We start from the raw sequence: 18669 nt of genomic DNA, 5'->3' as shown, positions 1-18669 counted from the left end.
GCAGGAAGCTTGGCCCCAGTGATGTACTGGGTCGGTACGCACTACCTCCTCTCTCTGAGGTGGAATAGGCATTGTTGTGCCCTCTTCACGACTGTCTTGGTGTTTGGACCATGACAGTTTGTTGGTGATGTGGACATCCTGCTCCACTACATCCCTGGTCGATGAGAATGGGGGCGTGCTCGGCCCCTCCTTTTCCTGTAGTCTACGATCATCTCCTTTGTCTTGATCACGTTGAGGGAGAAGTTATTATCCTTGGCACCACATGCCAGGTTCTTCATGACCCTCCTCCCTATAGGCTGTCTCATCGTTGTCCGGTGATCAGGCCTACCACTGTTGTGGTCGTTCTGAAAACTTTAATGATGTGGTGTTGGAGTCATGCTTGGCCATGCAGTTCATGGTGAACAGGCGAGTACACGAGGGGGACTAAGTACACACCCCTAAGGGGCCCCCAAAGTGTTAAGATCAGCGTGCCAGATGTGTTGTTACTTACCTTTACCACCTGGGGGCGGCCCGTCAGGAAGGTCAGTATCCAGTGCAGGAGGGGAGGTGTTTAGTCCCAGGTCTTGACTTGTGTGATGGAACTTTGAGGCAACTATAGTGTTGAATGCCCGAAGCTGTTAGTCAATAATAGCATTCTCATGTGGTTTTCCTTTTTGTCCAGCGTGTGAAAGGGGCCAGTGTGAGTGCAATAGAGCGCACTGAGTACATCTACTTGCATCCCTTCTTGGGTCGGGTCATGCTCCCAAATGGAGCTGGCGAGTTGGTCCAGTTTCTGGGATGATGGTTTGATGCTGAGCGCCATGACCAAGCGCCCCCTTATCCAATATCTACTTCATCGACTACAGTACGTGATGTGCTACGGGCGGTAGTTCATTGGAGGTTACCTTGGTGTTTCTTTTGGGCACAGGACTTACTGGTGGTCTGCTTGAAACATGTTGGTATTACAGACTCGTCAGGGAGAGTTGAACATGTTCAGTTCGAAGACACTTGCCATTGGTCCGCTGCATGTCTTTATTGTTTTTATTTACCTTTATTTACCTAGGCAAGTCAGTTACGTAAAAAAAATCTTATTTTCAAGATGGACCTTAGGAACACGCAGTCGGTTTTTATACTGCCTTGTTCAGGGGCAGAATTACAGATTTTCTTAACGATCTTTGCAACCTTCCTCCGGTTACTAGTCCAACGCTCTAACCACTAGGCTACCTGCTGCTTTGAGTACGCGTCCTGGTAATCCACCTGGTCACCTCGCTGACCAAGACCCTTCTCCCCCGATTGCTCAGTTTGGCCGGTCAGCCATCTCTAGGWAGGGTCTTGGTGGTTCCAAACTTGTTCCATTTAAGAATGATGGAGGCCACTGTGTTCTTGGGGACATTCAATGCTGCAGACATTTTTTGGTACCCTTCCCTAGATCTGTGCCTCGACACAATCCTGTCTTGAAGCTCTACGGACAATTCCTTCGACCTCATGGCTTGGTTTTTGCTCTGACATGCACTGTCAATTGTGGGACTTTATTTAGTAAGGTTTTCCCCAGTTGCCTCACTTTGTGTGGTCTTTTTCGGTTTCTTTCTGCTGTTGACTGTGTTGCCATTCGTTAATAGGTCACCTCGTTACAACATCCAGGTTACCTTTATAGTGCACGACTTTTCACCAGGGCCCATAGCTCTGGTCAAAACTACTGCACTACATAGGGAATAGGGTGCCACTGAATCATAGAAAAGGGATGATCCATCCATCAAGCAGCTTTTCCATTGGCCAATCAGCTTACATAACATAACACTGTTGTTTTTTGGTAAACGTCTCATCCACTGACAGCCTGTTAGTCTGTCAGCTTGGAACGTGACTCACCTCACGCCCCTTCCCCTAGCATATGGCTCCCGTGTCACCAAGTCAGCTCCTCTCCGACCACAGACAGGCATTCAACACAGCTGTGCTAAACATATACTTCCCCTATCACTCACTCACTCACCACGGTTTTAACCATTACTAAAGATATGTTCTGTTTCTGTTCTCGTCTGCTTGACTGTCCTCCCACTCTGTGTTCCAATGTGTAATAATACTGTTTTTCAATGAGGAAGAGCTATGAGCAATCTGTCAAAATGTATTATTTGATGTCTATATCCTCTTAGTCACCAACAGTTGGGTTTTTGAATGRCCTATTCGTTCTGGGAAGTGTTCCTGTTTTCTTTTGAACTAGTATTTTGTTTAATGATGACATATCCATGATATTGCCTTTACAGGCCACATGTCACTCAAACAAAACAGTTTGTTTTCATTGGTATGATGTATGATATTCTGCATCATAACACTACTGATGCATATGTATACTGTATGAGGGAGTGGAACGTGAAACGTGATTGCAAGTTGTATTAMAGATGATTATCTTGACTCTSAAAGCCATCCCATGGCTGTCATAATATCTCTCTCTCATTCTCTCACTTTCACTCTCATTCTCTCGCCTTCTCTCTCTCTCACCATCTCTCCCTCTCTGTCTGTCAGTGTATTCACACCACTGAGGACAGGTAGTCACTGTGCTGCTGCTGTCTCTATACAGCTCAGTGTGTTCCGACTTCACCTTACCTTGTGTGTCCACCTCCACACACGTCACACTTTCCTCACAAACTGATCAAGGTGTGAACTACATACTGTAAGCTCTGTGTGTGTGCGTGCGTAACGGGTGGTTTGTTGAAAACACGTTGTTCCTGGAAACAACGTGTAGGGCTAATGTGTGTTATTGACTAGGGCTCAATGTCAGTCTTAATGTAGCTTTGACAAGTATCCAAACCATAACTCTCTTTTACACTCTCTTCTTCCCAGAAATATGCCTCTTTTGGTTTCCTTGGCGTCAGTGGACATTCCATCCTGTAGTTCCTCTGACTGTTACTGTAAAATTTGCCTGACTGAACCTCTGTGAAATGTGTCGTGGTAATTTCCTGTATTACTAAATGATGAGAAAGGAAACCACACACAAGTCAGTTATATATTTAAAGTCCATCTTTAATTATATGAGCTTCACCATAGCCCTTTGACTCTCAGATCAATTCAGTGTCTATAAATGATTCTCTGAGAGTCCTCTAAAAAAATACTTAGTATCTAGTATATAGCCAAGATTACACCCCTCTCAACTCACATGACGAACCACAGATCTTAGGAACTTCACAAAGGGCCTTTTACTTGAAAGAGGAGTATCCCATAGCCAGATAGCATTAGCTATAAATTATCGTTCAGTTTGGTCTCTTAGACGAGGTTCTACTTRTCGTTCTTGGTACTTCATATTACCAAAGCATTACCTCATCCAATGGCATATATCAATTGTCAATTCTAGATACTCCCATCTCAAATACACCCCACCCCTGGACAAGCTCCCTGAGGGGAGTGAGCCTCTAGGTCATATACTATGAAAGATAAGTTCAACATCAGAGGGGACATACAATGGTTCCAGACACTGCCATACTCCTCCCCCCAATGGGAAAAGGAGGGAATGACTGGAGTACAGACATAGTGGAGCCCTTCACATGGTTTCACAGATATATTCAWTATGAAGACAATGTTCAAACCTGACTTCTCCCTTTCTGATATTCTGCATATTACCAYACATGTAAAAGACAAGCCTGACCTCTCCCCTCTCTGGGCCCCAAGTGACTTTTCCCTAGAGGAGAAAGGAAAATGCAARTYCCAACAGTATAGTCCAAAAGAAGACATTCTAATGACAAGTATAAAGTAAATAAAACATKTTATTCCTCTATGTTACCTAACTAATTCTGATTCAGCTACGACAAATGGAATGAGCTGTTGGATCAAACTGAGATACTGATGCCTTTCATCTCCATACCTTGGCTTCCCCCCCACCCTATATGTATGTCATGTGATCTAATCTGATGTGATTTGAAACAATACTAAACAATACAATATGATATTATACAATATGACATAATATCATTATGATTAGTCTTCAAATCCGTTCTCCTTTATGAAGCTAATTGTGGTTTCCGTTTGTGGTCACCAGGATGACCTGAATCAGTCCTGTAGTGTTGGTGTGGCAGATGGCAGGTAGCTCTCAGAGCCAGGAGCTGGAGGAAAGCTTCCCCACCGCCAGGGCTGCTGTGTGTGTTTGTGTGTGTGTATGACTGTATTGTATCAGTTGCCATTATAGCCCTAGCTGTATGGTCTGAGGGCTGCTGTTGTGCTGGTCTGTATGACGGTGGTGGACTGGGCATTAGAGAGAGAGGAAACAGAGGGGACAGGACAGCTRCATTAGGCTGTGTTTACACTCTGCAGGCTGACTGGTTCTGTTTCTCTGTCTAACGCTTGGTCTCACCCTGCTCCATCAATCACACACGTTTTCTTCCCCAAAGACCAACCAGTCTTTGATGTCTTATATGTTGCTGCTCACCACCCGCGTCACTTCAGGGTAATTATGTTTGCTGCTCACCACCCGCCGTCACTTCAGGGTGATTATGTTGCTGCTCACCACCCGCGTCACTTCAGGGTTATTATGTTGCTGCTCACACCCGCGTCACTTCAGTGGTTTATTATTTTGCTTGGTGCCTCACCCACCCCCGCGTCACTTCAGGGTTATTATGTTGCTGCTCACCACCCGCGTCACTTCAGGGTTTTATGTTGCTGCTCACCACCCGCGTGTCACTTCAGGGTGATTATGTTGCTGCCTCACCACCCGCGTCACTTCAGGGTTATTATGTTGCTGCTCACCACCCGCGTCACTTCAGGGTTATTATGTTGCTGCTCACCACCCGCGTCACTTCAGGTTATTATGTTGCTGCCACCACCCGCGTCACTTCAGGGTTATTATGTTGCTGCTCACCACCCGCGTCACTTCAGGGTGATTATTGTTGCTGCTCACCACCCGCGTCACTTCAGGGTTATTATGTTGCTGCTCACCACCCGCGTCACTTCAGGGTTATTATGTTGCTGCTCACCACCCGCGTCACTCAGGGTGATTATGTTGCTGCCACCACCCGCGTCACTTCAGGGTTATTATGTTGCTGCTCACCACCCGCGTCACTTCAGGGTGATTATGTTGCTGCTCACCACCCGCGTCACTTCAGGGTTATTATGTTGCTGCTCACCACCCGCGTCACTTCAGGGTTATTATGTTGCTGCTCACCCCGGTCACTTCAGGTTATTATGTTGCTGCTCACCACCCGCGTCACTTCAGGGTATTATGTTGCTGCTCACCACCCGCGTCACTTCAGGGTTATTATGTTGCTGCTCACCACCCGCGTCACTTCAGGGTTATTATGTTGCTGCTCACCACCCGCGTCACTTCAGGGTGATTATGTTGCTGCTCACCACCCGCGTCACTTCAGGGTTATTATGTTGCTGCTCACCACCCGCGTCACTTCAGGGTTATTATGTTGTGCTGCTCACCACCCGCGTCACTTCAGGGTGATTATGTTGCTGCTCACCACCCGCGTCCTCACTAGGTATTATGTTGCTGCTCACCACCCGCGTCACTTCAGGGTGATTATTGTCTGCTCACCACCCGCGTCACTTTCAGGGTTATTATGTTGCTGCTCACCACCCGGTCAACTTCAGGGTTATTATGTTTGCTTGCTCACAACCCGCGTCACTTTCAGCGGTGATTATGTTGCTGCTCACCACCCGCGTCACTTCAGGGTGATTATGTTGCTGCTCACCACCCGCGTCACTTCAGGGTGATTATGTTGCTGCTCACGACCCGCATCACTTCAGGGTGATTATGCCCCGGCCTTGGTGTTATCATCTGATGAGTAGCGTTCTTGGGATTCCCGTTGTGTGAGGTGCTATTATTTTCCAGACTATCTGTCGTCTTTTTGCTGTTTTGATCGTAATAAAACACATCTCTGTCTGTGAAGCAATGACTAATACATCTTAAAAACTATTGTACACGTTGTTGGGAAAGAGTGAAAGATGTTGAGGCGGTCATTGCTGTACAGTCTTATAAGGTAGAAGGTCTATGGACTTCCAGACCACGGTCAGAATGCATATTGAAAGTGTTTCAGGTGCGCTTGATTTGAAGTGTGCAGTATATCATCTGTTCCATTGTACCAGGGAAACTAAATCAAACAAAGACCAAGTATTTGAAAGTATTTCACATATGTTCTGTATTTGACCCAAGTCTGTGGGCATCTACTTTAGGCCTTAGGATAGTGTTGGACAGAGAACTGATTACAGAAATGAAGATAATGTAAAGCACAGTTCATTTCTTCACCAGCTGTCATATAAAAGAGTTGAAATGACCTTCTATGCTTTATACTAATGGCCGACTTTTAACTTGCTGCATTAATTAATATGAATTACTTCAATACAGAGAGACCTTTTCTTACTCATGTGCAGTGTATTTCACAATTAATGAGATTTCAGCACCTGGCTTTCATTTATTTACTTTTTGTCCTCTGAAAGGAGTGTGAAGTGCACTCTATTTGTGGATACCAGATCTACACAGACAGACATGTGGGAAATAAACCAGCTGGCTATGTAATCAACCTTATTTTCTTCAGATGAGTCTGTGTATTGTATTCAACYCCTTGGTCATTGGTCTTTACGTCGTCTCTTGGGACTGGTCCTTGGTTGGGTGGAAGGTGGAGGGTTGGCTACACCAAAGGTGCTAATGGTGTGGCACACGGTGTGGCACAAACAACGGTGTGGCACACTAATGGTGTGGCACACTGCACCTGCACAACGTGTTGTTTTCGTTGAACGCCAATCACAGTCACGTGGTCAGTGAGACACGTACCATTCCCCTTCCCAGAACGTCTGGACCATTCCTCTGAATCTTTCACACCCTTGTTTTACAGTAGCTCTGGGTTGTTATGGTAATGTTGCATGTACGTTGCTAGGTAAAGACAAATATCAAAGCCGTGTGTCTATATACTCTAGATATTCTTCCACACTAAGACCTTGTTTGTGGGTTACTTATAATGTTTATTTATCAGCTCCAATCTGATGCATCTCTTACAATCTGCCACTCAYGTGAATATTTTCCATTTAGACAAGTCCGACCTGTCATAATCCCCACACCAACCGCATGGTTGAAGGATTCTTCACAGGGAAGAATAAGTGTCCTCAGAGGGATCGTCTGATGTGCTGTAGTAATCTACCTCTCTGCAAGTCCTTTACTCTTTGAAACATATACAATGTAGTTGGMTATTCTTCGCTCTATAGAACTAGTGGAACAGGGGTCAGGGGTCAGCCAAGCATTCAGTAGAGTACTAGAGCTCTGAGACCAACAGAACACATCACCCTCTGCCATGTCAAGTGACAAGGCTATTTAACAAAACTGCACTTATTGCTATCTTCTGTCTTCTTCCTGTAGTGATGAGTGTGTCACACTCTGGAATGAATAGTCCAGCAATATAAAGATGCACGTACTTTTGGCTTGTTCGTGCGACCTCACTCATTATAATGATCCAATAATTATTGGTGCCACTCCAAAACATTAAGCCTCTGGCTCTCACAGCCGGATCACCTACCTCAAAGTTAATGGTGTSTGTCTGATGGTTGTGATACGTAGGAGGAGGTGTTAGCAGGATCCTCATTAATARACAATGAGTTGTATTCTGATTTTAGTGCACTTAAAAATGTAAATGTCTCCCATTAAGAACAATTCAGGATTTACACGAAAGTCAAAAGTTTAGTACGTATATCTCAACTTTCACTCTGGTCGTATCATTGTCATATTRCAGACTGCTACAGTCAGAMGACGCATTAAAATGACCCAGCTGGTTCAGACGGTGTTCTTCTCTTCTGTCTAATTTTCTTTACTTGTTCATCTGACCTAGATGAGAACATGTCATTCAATGGACAAAAGGGGAAATTGGGCGATTTTGTTTGGTGGAAATAGGTTGCAGTGTTTCTCTTAGTAGGAACTTTTTTTCCAAGGAGGACTGTAGCCAGATGGTATGCTATATTTAAGGAGAGAGCTCAGCTGCTTGTATCAGTAATTGGCCAGTATGTGGTCTATTTCTGCCGTTTCTCTGAGAAAAGCACCAGCAGTTTGGTTTTCTGATCAAGATAGTTAAAACAGCACAATTTAGCTGTTGTTGTTTAGTGCAACCTGCCTCTTACAGACACTTTGTTTCTCTTCCACCAGCGATGTCTATAGATTGTAATGGCTGTGGAGAGATGCTATATTCATTATTTTACTGTGCTCAGAAACTTTGTAAAGGGTCTTAGGAACACTGGTGAGATTGGATGAAGTGGTTCTGGTGGATGGTCCAAGCTGATCAAACTGGTCCAAGCCACACTCCCGTACTGAAGTGAGGCGTTTTGAGGTGTCTGTTGCCATCAGGTCTTGAAGAGAGAGATGCCAGAGATGGCAATAATGAACTCTGCAGTGTTTATGGGACTAATTTCAAACAGTCATGTGGAAGCTTAGGTGTTAATTTGTTGAGGAAAGTGATGTTCAAAGACAAGAATTCGGTGGTAGCCATTGTGAATGTCTCACAAATTGGACAGTTATTTAAACAGGAGGGTAAATTTGATAGGCTTGTGTGAATTCTCCTTCCGATAACGGCAATATTTCAGCGCCGCTTTACTGGATGATGCATGGGGAATTTTAAACAGAGGAGATTTTTAGGCTGCTACATGGCGTTTGCTGCAATTCTTTGGTGGGAAAACACTGAAGAGACTGCGTTGCTGGGGACCGTGGGGGGGTGGGTAGGGGATGGAGATTCTATCCACGTGACTGTGAGTGACGCGGGCATGTCGGCTAAACACCCGCCCCCCCACCCCCCCCCCCCAGTTTTGGAATATCTGTTCAGGGTTGTTTATGCCCCTAATGGCAGGCTGTCACAAGGTGGCACCTCCTGTCCTCTGACAGCAGGCTGTGTGTGAGCTTGTGTGTGTGTGTGTGTGTGTGTGTGTGTGTGTGTGTGTGTGTGTGTGCTGTAGTGTGTGTGTTTTGTGTGTGTGATGTGTGTTGTGTGTGTTGTGTGTGTGTGTGTGTGCTGTCGTTGTGTGCGTGTGTGCGATGTGCTAGGGTGAGCCAGTGAGGTGTCGTGTGAGTCGTATACTCGGGTTAAGCGGCCTTTGCCTGGAGAGGCAGCCGAGGTGCGCATCTGAGCCGAGTGAGAGCCTACTGATTGGCTGAGAGATGCATCTTGCCCCCCGCTCCCCCTCTCTTCTTTATCTTCCGCAGATTGGCGTTAAGAGAGATGATGGAGAGGGCATGGAGATTTAGCCTGTGTAGAGTAGGCAGGCCACAGTAGCACAGAGAAGCAACCTCACGGAGCAAGAGAAGCAAGTCACGTCTCTTCCTCTACCCAGTCTCACTCCCTACGCGCACGCACAGAGGGAGCACCAACACACCAGAGCTTTACATCAGAGAGCATTCTGGCTGACAAGTACAGCTCCATGACTATGCTTCCTTTGAGCTCCAGCTGTTCAACCAGTTCTTCCAGTTATGCATCTCCCGGTGCACAGTAACTGTTCTGGGACCTGTAACGTTCCGCTAAAGGCGACTGAGCTCATCTGTAATCATGTGCCCGTGATACAAGTGAGGTGCCCAGTCAGTGGACCATGAGCGATTAGGACAAGGGGCATGATGCCACTGCAGCGTGCTGGCCGCTCCGGGGTTCGCGTGGGTGCGCATTTGCAGCGTTGCCCAGACAAATCTAGCCTGGTCTGCGTCGGTTCGAGTGCGGCTGGCCAATACCTTCCGCTGGCATGAACTGCTTCGAACGAAGAGGACGGCAGGGTAAGAGGAGTGGACTCCAACCTCGGAGACACCCTGAGGTGCAGACACACACGTTTTTGTCTGCTGCCTGGAGGACCGAGATGCAGGGAGCTGAGGGGGAGAGAGGAGCAGAGGGGATTGCGGAATGGGGGGATGGAGAGGGGCAGCGGGAAGAGAGGGAGCAGACAAAGGGCTGGAGGGGTGGAGAGAGATGGAGCAGGGCATAGAGGAGAGGGAGGGATGGACTGATGGTTGACTGATGACCTGAAGGGGGAGAGGGAGCACAGGGAGGGTGGAGGCTGTTGTAGTATTAGCTGTGGTACAGTACTGTGTTGCTGGTGGATGGGCATGCTCAGTGTGTTTTTGGAGAGGCTTCTTTTACTTGAGTAGCTACTTCCCTGTTCGTGTCGTTGGCTACTGCTTTAGATGTGATGTTCTGTTCTGAAACACTGTCTGGCTCCCTCATCGACTTCACTTACCAATGGCAAGCATGGTTGTCTTGTCTCGATTGGAATGAATCACTATTTGTTTTGGTGTGGGCGATAGAATAGATTTAGATATTGTGTTGACATCGTATCCAGTGTCGAGCGTGTGTGTTTGTAGCTGTTTTATTTCTGAGTGGGTGTTGAGAATATGTTTGATAATCAAGATAGGATGTTTTCWTAAAACTAGGTTAGGGGGATTGTATTAGCTGTGGTTGTATTAGCTGGGTTAGGGGGATTGTAATTAGCCTCCTCCTATAAATAGACTTAATAGACTCTTCTGAAATAGACATGATCTACTGGAATGTTGAGATAATACGGTAGAAATGTTTTATGATTTTCCCAGAGCCCATATATCTCTACCACTCCAAAGTGACGCATTTTCGTTGAGGAGTMTTTCACGGCTAGGGCTGGWTGCACTGCAGCATTTTCTAAATGCTTTACATTTTTTTCTGCCTTTCACAGATCCTTATCTCTTTGCAGAATACATATTTTTCTAGATTGTTTTCCCCTTTAGTGGGAAATGGAGTTTAATGATGTGTATGGAACGCACTTTCAATAGTAGTAGCTTAATTTGACTGACTAGATCTGTCTGGGTGAGCTTTACAAAAATCCACTCCGTAATCTTCTTAATACTTCTTAATACTCTACCTTAATTACAAACCATGACTACGGCAAAGTGTGTGTGTGTGTGTGTGTGTGTGGGGGGGGGGGCTGGCTCATGGCACATACAGTCTCATCATAATCACACACCTTTATTCAGCATTAGGTATAAACTGCATCATTAAAAACAGTTGGCTGGCCATTAAAAAGCGATTTCATAGATTAGCTTCTCCGCCTTTATTAGTATTGCCACCCATAATGACCTCAGATACGTACAGCCATATGCATGCTAACCACACTACATGCAGTGGTCAGGTTGACCTTAGCTTTGATTCAGCTGAATGAATGTTCATTGATTCATTCAGCTGATCATTCAGCACATCGCTCATTGATTGTGTTTAGGTGGTTGATGCATGGCGGGAGCCTGACTGTCTGTCACACTGGCAGCTCTTTAGYTGCCTTTAYACGTCACTGTCAGCTTCTCTGAATCCAGTTTGCTTTGTCAGTGCTGAGGAGAGGATGAGGAGGCGGATGTCATTGAATAGCTGAGATGCCAGGGTTCTGGCCTCAGCAGTGAGGGCCTGCCTGAGTAATAAAGGCTTATCTTCCTCTGATTCTAAGAGTCTGTACTTCCTGTGGATGGGAGACAGGCAGGCAGACAGGAAGTGAGAGAAGCTACAGGCAGGGACAGTAGTCAGAGTATAATTAAGGCGTTTGAAGATGAGCATATTCTTGGCACAAATCACACACACACAAATGCTAAGTTACAGAGAGGGAAATTGCATTAAGAATAATATGAATATATGCCAGATTATTTTCTGTTTATTTGAACACAGAGAAWGGGGAATTGTTGAGTGGTCTTCAAACTGTAAGAAGTCTTGGTTATAGAGGGCTTTATTACCCCCTCTGTGTGTTGCCCTCATAAAGGTTGTTCCTGTGATAAAGCAGAACCACTCTTACGCATGTAAACATTGAGTGAGGAACATTCACTCTCTATGTTGAGATGCATTCCCTGTCCAGTGGTCATGCCTGACACAAATTAGCTCTATTTACGTTCGTTCTCTTTACCCTGGTTATCCTCCGAGTTAAACGATAACARTGCTTGAACTCAATAACTCTGCTTCCTGCATTCCTTACTGAGAGACAAGACAGGCCCATTAGTTCACCTTTTACCATTTGACACTTTTAATTAGTCCGCTGTACCCCTTATGCATTTTTGTATTTGAAGGAATTGCCATTTTGTTTCTTTGGTTCTRTGCAAAAAGCCCTGTCATGTGACTTGTGTAGAGCTCTGCAGTGGCTGACTTGTACCAGTACCTGCTCCTACAGTTACCTCCAGTATATCCCTCTCCTGGCCCTCCTTGGTAGTTTGCAAAGAATGCCATTCAGGCCCCACGCAGCTCCAGCCACGTCCTGGCCATGTGCCCTACACAGGGCCTGCTGTCACATAGACTGGAGATGTRCAGCGAGTCTAATGGGGGCGGTCAGCTGTCACCTTGTATCAGTTGGGGGAGGCCAGACACTGAATGGTCCTAGGTGGAACAGAGGGATGGAGGGGGGAGAGAAAGAGAGGGAGAGAGAGACTCTAAGCTAGAGCAAGAACCCTGCAGAGCAGGCAGCCGGTGCTCTGGCATAGCAGGAAGAGGGATGTACATGGTCTTCTTCTGTTTAGCCCATTCATACACGAACACACATACACACACACGTATGCACAAACAACTGTTTAAAAAATATATTTCTGTAGATACRGTAATATGGCACTTTATGTTTAATAAATCTTTTTGCTAAATTATCACATGGAAGTTGCAGTCCCTTGGTAGCACTGAGAATAGGGTGCATGATGTTGTTGGTAGAATTGTCATAGAGTGGAAGTGTGATCTTCCTGTTGATGACTTCAATGAGACTTCTCGTAATAAGTGAAAATGCTACGTCTACAATAACCCTACTGTATGGAATTCGAAAGCAAAGCACACACTTGAGAGCAATGTATTGACTATTTCTCCACCCTGCTCTCTTTCCCTCTCTCTGTCCCTCTCTCTATCTCTTTCTCCCGCTCTGTCCCTCTGTTCTGTCCAGAAGCCGGTGGGAAGAAGCTTCGCAGCACCGTGCAGAGGAGCACAGAGACGGGCTTGGCCGTAGAGATGAGGAGCCGGATGACTCGGCAGGCCAGCAGAGAGTCCACCGACGGTAGCATGAACAGCTACAGCTCCGAGGGAAAGTAAGTGAAGTATGACGCATACCAATGTGATAATGCACCCCCCCCCAAAAAAATGGGTTTCAAATGTAGGTTTGGGGTGCTCATTTGAATTTCCTGTCTTTTTTGGGGATCTTGCCAACTCTAAATAAGCAAGTTCAAGCTTTGAGGCCTTCTTCTTTAGTCTCCATAGTTACCAGTGTCATCTCTCCCTTCCGTTCCAGCCTGATCTTCCCTGGTGTTAGGCTGTCCTCCGACGCCCAGTTCTCTGACTTCCTGGATGGACTAGGCCCAGCCCAGCTGGTTGGACGACAGACGCTAGCTACACCACCCATGGGTGGGTGGATCAGATTCCTGGAACAATGTTGTGTCAAGAGATTCTGAYTGAATTATATATTTGGTTTACGTGTCAAGACGCCTTTAGCGACCCTATCCCATACGGAATGGATATCTGTATTGTGTGAATGGAGTGTTGACATTGTGTTGGCTGTGGTGTGTGTTGTTCAGGTGACATCCAGATTGGAATCGTGACAAGAAAGGAGCGCTGGAGGTGGAAGTGATCCGAGCCCGTGCCTTGTGGAAAACCAGGTTCCAAGGCACTGCCAGGTAATTTACTACGTGATGTATATATATATTTAATATATGCTATTTAGCAGACACATTACAGTTGAAGTCGGAAGTTTACATACACCCTAGCCAAATACATTTAAACTCAGTTTTCACAAATTCCTGACATTTAATCGAGTGAAAATTCCCTGTTTTATGGTCAGTTAGGATTACCACTTTATTTTAAGAATGTGAAATGTCAGAATAATAGTAAGAGAATATTTATTTCAGATTTTATTTATTTCATCACATTCCCAGTGGATCAGAAGTTTACATACACTCAATTAGTATTTGGTAGTATTGCCTTAAATTGTTTAACTCGGGTGAAACGTTTCAGGTAGCCTTCCACAAGCTTCCCACAATAAGTTGGGTGAATTTTGGACCATTCCTCCTGACAGAGCTGGTGTAACTGCAGTCAGGTTTGTAGGCCTCCTTGCTTGCACAGCTTTTTCAGTTCTGCCACAAAATTTTCTATTAGGATTGAGGTCAGGGCTTTGTGATGCCACTCCCAATACCTTGACTTTGTTGTCCTTAAGCCATTTGCCACAACTTGAAGTATGCTTGGGGTCGTTGTCCATTTGGAAGACCCATTTGCGACCAAGCTTTAACTCCCTGACTTGTCTTGAGATTTGTTCTTCATATATCCAATAATTTCCTACCTCATGATGTCATCTATTTTGTGAAGTGCACCAGTCCCTCCGCAGCAAAGCACCCCACAACATGATGCTGCCACCCTCCGCTTCACGGTTGGATGATTTTCTTCAGCTTGCAAGCCTCCACCTTTTTCCTCCAAACATAACGACGCCATCTATGCCAACAGTTCTATTTTGTTTCATCAGACCAAGAGACATTTCTCCAAAAAGTATCAACTTTGTCCCCATGTGCAGTTGCAAACCGTAGTCTGGCTTTTTATGTAGGTTTTTGGAGCAGTGGCTTCTTCCTTGCTGAGCGGCCTTTCAGGTATGTCGACATAGAAACTCGTTTTACTGTGGATATAGATACTTTTGTACCCGTTTCCTCCAGGCATCTTCACAAATCCTTTGCTGTTGTTCTGGGATTGATGTGCACTTTTCGCAACAAAAGCGTCATCTCTAGGAGACGAACGTGTCTGCCTTGCCTGACGGTATGACGGCTGCGTGGTCCCATCTGTGTTATATTTCCGTACTATTGTTGTACAGATGAACGTGGTACCTTCAGGCGTTTTGGGAATTGCTCCCAAGAATGAAACCAGACGTGTGGCTGATTTCTTTGGCTGATTTCTTTTGATTTTTCCATGAGTCTCAAGCAAAAGGCACTGAGTTTGAAGGTAGGCATTGAATAATACATCCACCGGACACCTCCAATTGACTCAAATGATGTCAATTAGCCTATCAGAAGCTTCTGGAATTTTCCAAGCTGTTTTAAGGCACAGCCAACTTAGTGTATGTAAACTTCTGACCCACTGGAATTGTGATACAGTGAATTATAAGTVAAATAATCTGTCTGTAAACAATTATTGGAAAAATTACTTGTGTTATGCACAAAGTAGATGTCGTAACCGACTTGCCAAAACTATAGTTTAACAAGAAATTTGTGGAGTGGTTGAAAAATMTGTTTTAATGACTTCAACCTAAGTGTATGTAAACTTCCGACTACAACTGCATATCCAAAGCTACTTACAGTACCGTGAGTACATACATTTTTTGTATCCTGTATTTGATTGGAATAGAATAGAACCCACAGCCCCGAACTTCATGCTAGTACCAACTGGTCACTACGGTAACCAGCGCTTGAACCAACTGACAATGCTGCCAATAGTATTGTAACTATTCTGTCTCTCTCTCTCTTCATAGCACCATATGTAAAAGTGTATCTTTTGGAAAACGGAGCCTGCATAGCCAAAAAGAAAACAAAAGTAGCAAGAAAAACCTTGGATCCCCTTTACCAGCAGCAACTGCCGTTCGAAGAGGCTCCTGGAGGGAAAGTTCTACAGGTAAACTTCTACGTTCTACAAGGCCTTGATAAATACTTCACAGTTCACACAGCATTTCTAAACAAATGCAGGCATCTAAAATATTATAATAACATGTCTAATGAACCCTCTTCTCCACAGATCATCGTATGGGGAGACTACGGACGCATGGACCATAAATCCTTTATGGGAGCAGTTCAGATACTTTTAGATGAGCTGGACCTGTCTAACATGGTGATTGGCTGGTTCAAGCTCTTTCCTCCTTCCTCATTGGTGGACCCTACCCTGGCCCCCTTGACAAGAAGAGCTTCCCAAACGTCATTGGATAGCCGGTCATAGCAGTGTGTGGACTGATAGCATTGTTGTAGCAGCAGCACCCAGTGTTGAGGTTAAACAAGCTGCGACAGACCGGTCACGCCCCCCGGTTACACTGCATGCTTGATGTTGTGTCTTCTGAGCCTGTTTCTAGGGGTGCAAACGTGATCCTGTGTTTTGAGCAAAATGTCGCACACATTGTGCGTWGCGAGCGTCGCTCCCTCGGCCGGGTCGGAGCGCCAGCTCAGATTGGAAGGCCGTAACGGACTCCTTAGCACGAGGAATTGTCTCTAAATCGAGCYATTCCAGGTTTTCATCCAATCTTAAGCCATGGGGGTCGAAACTGGGAACCCGCTCGATGAGTTCTACAGAAGCCCTTTTCGAATGAAAAATACATGTTTTTGTTTTTAATTAATTGTTTTGTTTTTTGTTTGTTTTATTGTCGATGTACTTGTATACCTGAAGGGGTGACTGACAGTGTTGTCCTGTCCAGAAGCTTGGTCACGCCACGCCAACAGACCTAGCTAGATGTGMAAATGGAACTATGAGGATCATTGCAATAGGAGAGGTGGGGTGTCCCAACTAAAGCTTAAACTCTGAATATGAGGCCCTAGTGAAAATACCTGTAGGTAGTAGATCACACCAGAAGAGAACAATACTAAAGTTACTAAAGGCAGTACAGAATTGGCTACTGTACTATCGACACTCCAGAATCTATTGATCAGAACCCACAACAAGACTAACTTTTATGACCCAACATTATTATTTATCTGTTGATATATTGTATGAAGATTAAATGAAGATTTAAAAATAAAAAAAATATTTTTTGCATGGACAAAAATGTAGCTAAAAAAAAAAGGAAATGATTTTCTTGAGGCTGCGACTTGAAGAAAAACAAATAAAACAGATCAGCCATTTTCAACAATTTATATTATTTTTYAATATAAATTTCACTAGTGCATGTGGTTTTCAAAGGGGAGTGAATGCAACAGCGTGATAAAAAAAGACACATTGTTTATCATTCTTTAGACCATCCATAACATAAGTCTGTGTTTGGCAGACATACATACAGTAAGAGAAACTAAAATAAAAAGTTTTGGAGTTATTTATCAAAAAAAAACTGTTTATGTGACAAAGTGATGATGAAAATAAATGTAAATTATTTATTTCATTGTAAAGGTTTACAAGCCTTATAAAGATAAACATTATGTGCAAATTGTACACGTCTCTTTTTCTCCCTTGTCKCAGGGCATCCCCCTGATATTGTCCAGAGTTTCAGGACTGTTGGTTCTTTTACAGCTCTGTATCGTTTCAATATGTCTTTTTTGGGGGATTTGATTTGTTTAACAAGCATGTTGAAAAGGATTTTCTGCAACATGGCTTGGGCACACCTTAAAATAACTCAGCATGTTTTGTTAAAGAGGATATTTGGGATTTTTGCAGTTTCTTGTACAGTGCATGTRAACTTTGTTACTTTATCCCCCTCACCTTCAATTGAATTCTACAGAAAATGAATTAGTTACTTTCATGGCCAAACTATTAAAACGTTATAACAAAACATTCCACCAACCCCTAGATCATATTTTATTTCCACTTTTTCAAAAAGAATGACAAGGAAAAATATTTTATATTCATTGGAGGTTGACAAAAAAGTTGTGGTTGCAAGTGTATTTTATTTCAGTATTGTTAACTAACATGCAAAAATAATCTGTATTGGTACAGCAAGAAGGATATTTATATCCAAGCAAGAAGCAGCAAACATACAACTTATGTACTGTATAATGCTGTGTAGTTCAGGCACTGTTTGTGAGGATGAGCAAAACACAAGGTCAAACAACATGGGATGTTGCCACACTATATGAATTTAGTTTTTTTGTTTTTGTGAAAATATTGGTGCAATGTTTTATGCCAAGGCTATGTCTTGGTGAAGTATGGTTGATTACAAGAGATTTAGTGTAAAGTTATATGTTTTCAAATAAAAAATGGATATTACACTTGGACACCACTGAGTACCAGCAAACAATATCAAACATACAAGAGCATTCTTTTATCTATCTGGGCATGACTATTTTCTGTTCCACCAACATCTACACATTACTATCTTTATTCCTCCAGGTAGGTTGGTTCCACAACATCCACAAATTACTATCTTTATTCTCACCAGGTAGGTTGTTCCACAACATCCACAAATTACTATCTTATTCCCAGGTAGGTTGTTCCACAACATCCACAAATTACTTCTTATTCCACCAGGTAGGTTGTTCCACAACATCCACACATTACTATCTTTATTCACCAGGTAGGTTGTTCCACAACATCACACATTACTATCTTTATTCTCCAGTAGGTTGTTCCACAAATTACTATATTATTTCTTCAGGTAGGTTGTTCCACAAATTACTATATTTATTTCTTCAGGTAGGTTGTTCCACAAATTACTATATCTTTATTTCTTCAGGTAGGTTGTTCCACAACAACCACAATATACTACTGTATTCTCCAGGTAGAGTTGGGGGTAAAGAAAAAACCCATTGTCTTGCTACAAATTTTTTTTTTCTATATAACTTTATAATATAACAAAAATTATATTGAATAAGATAAGATAATTTTTATACAATAATAACAAACTGTCTGCAAGTACCAACTTAAAGGTCACAACCTTTGTGGCCCACTAATGGTTCCTACCTATACTACAGTCTACGCTACAAATTTGTTTTTGTTTTTCAGAACTGTATACAGCATGTGAACAAATCAAGACTAAGGTCAAGCTGGGGAAGTTAAGAGACAAGAAGTAGCAGTCAGTTCCACTTCCCCTCATATGAGTGCAAAGTTGTTGCTTCCACTA

At 43.9% G+C, this 18669-nt stretch overlaps 1 protein-coding gene across 1 annotated transcript in view; it reads left to right on the top strand.

The window, feature by feature from the left end:
* The window catches only part of LOC111964953 (regulating synaptic membrane exocytosis protein 2-like), a 27939-nt gene extending 10230 nt beyond the window's left edge, over positions 1 to 17709 (top strand). Inside the window, 7 exon segments of the mRNA XM_023988846.2 lie at positions 12835 to 12976; positions 13177 to 13289; positions 13460 to 13477; positions 13480 to 13528; positions 13530 to 13558; positions 15391 to 15530; positions 15651 to 17709. Coding sequence (XP_023844614.1) covers positions 12835 to 12976; positions 13177 to 13289; positions 13460 to 13477; positions 13480 to 13528; positions 13530 to 13558; positions 15391 to 15530; positions 15651 to 15848 — 689 coding nt within the window. The 3' untranslated portion in view covers positions 15849 to 17709.
* The last annotated feature ends 960 nt before the right edge of the window (positions 17710 to 18669 follow it).

Source organism: Salvelinus sp. IW2-2015, linkage group LG6.1 (genome assembly GCF_002910315.2).
Source record: "Salvelinus sp. IW2-2015 linkage group LG6.1, ASM291031v2, whole genome shotgun sequence".
In the NCBI taxonomy this organism is placed as follows: domain Eukaryota; kingdom Metazoa; phylum Chordata; class Actinopteri; order Salmoniformes; family Salmonidae; genus Salvelinus; species Salvelinus sp. IW2-2015.
The sequence above is the reverse complement of the archived record's forward strand: the minus strand, read 5'-3'. Positions and strand labels throughout refer to the sequence as shown.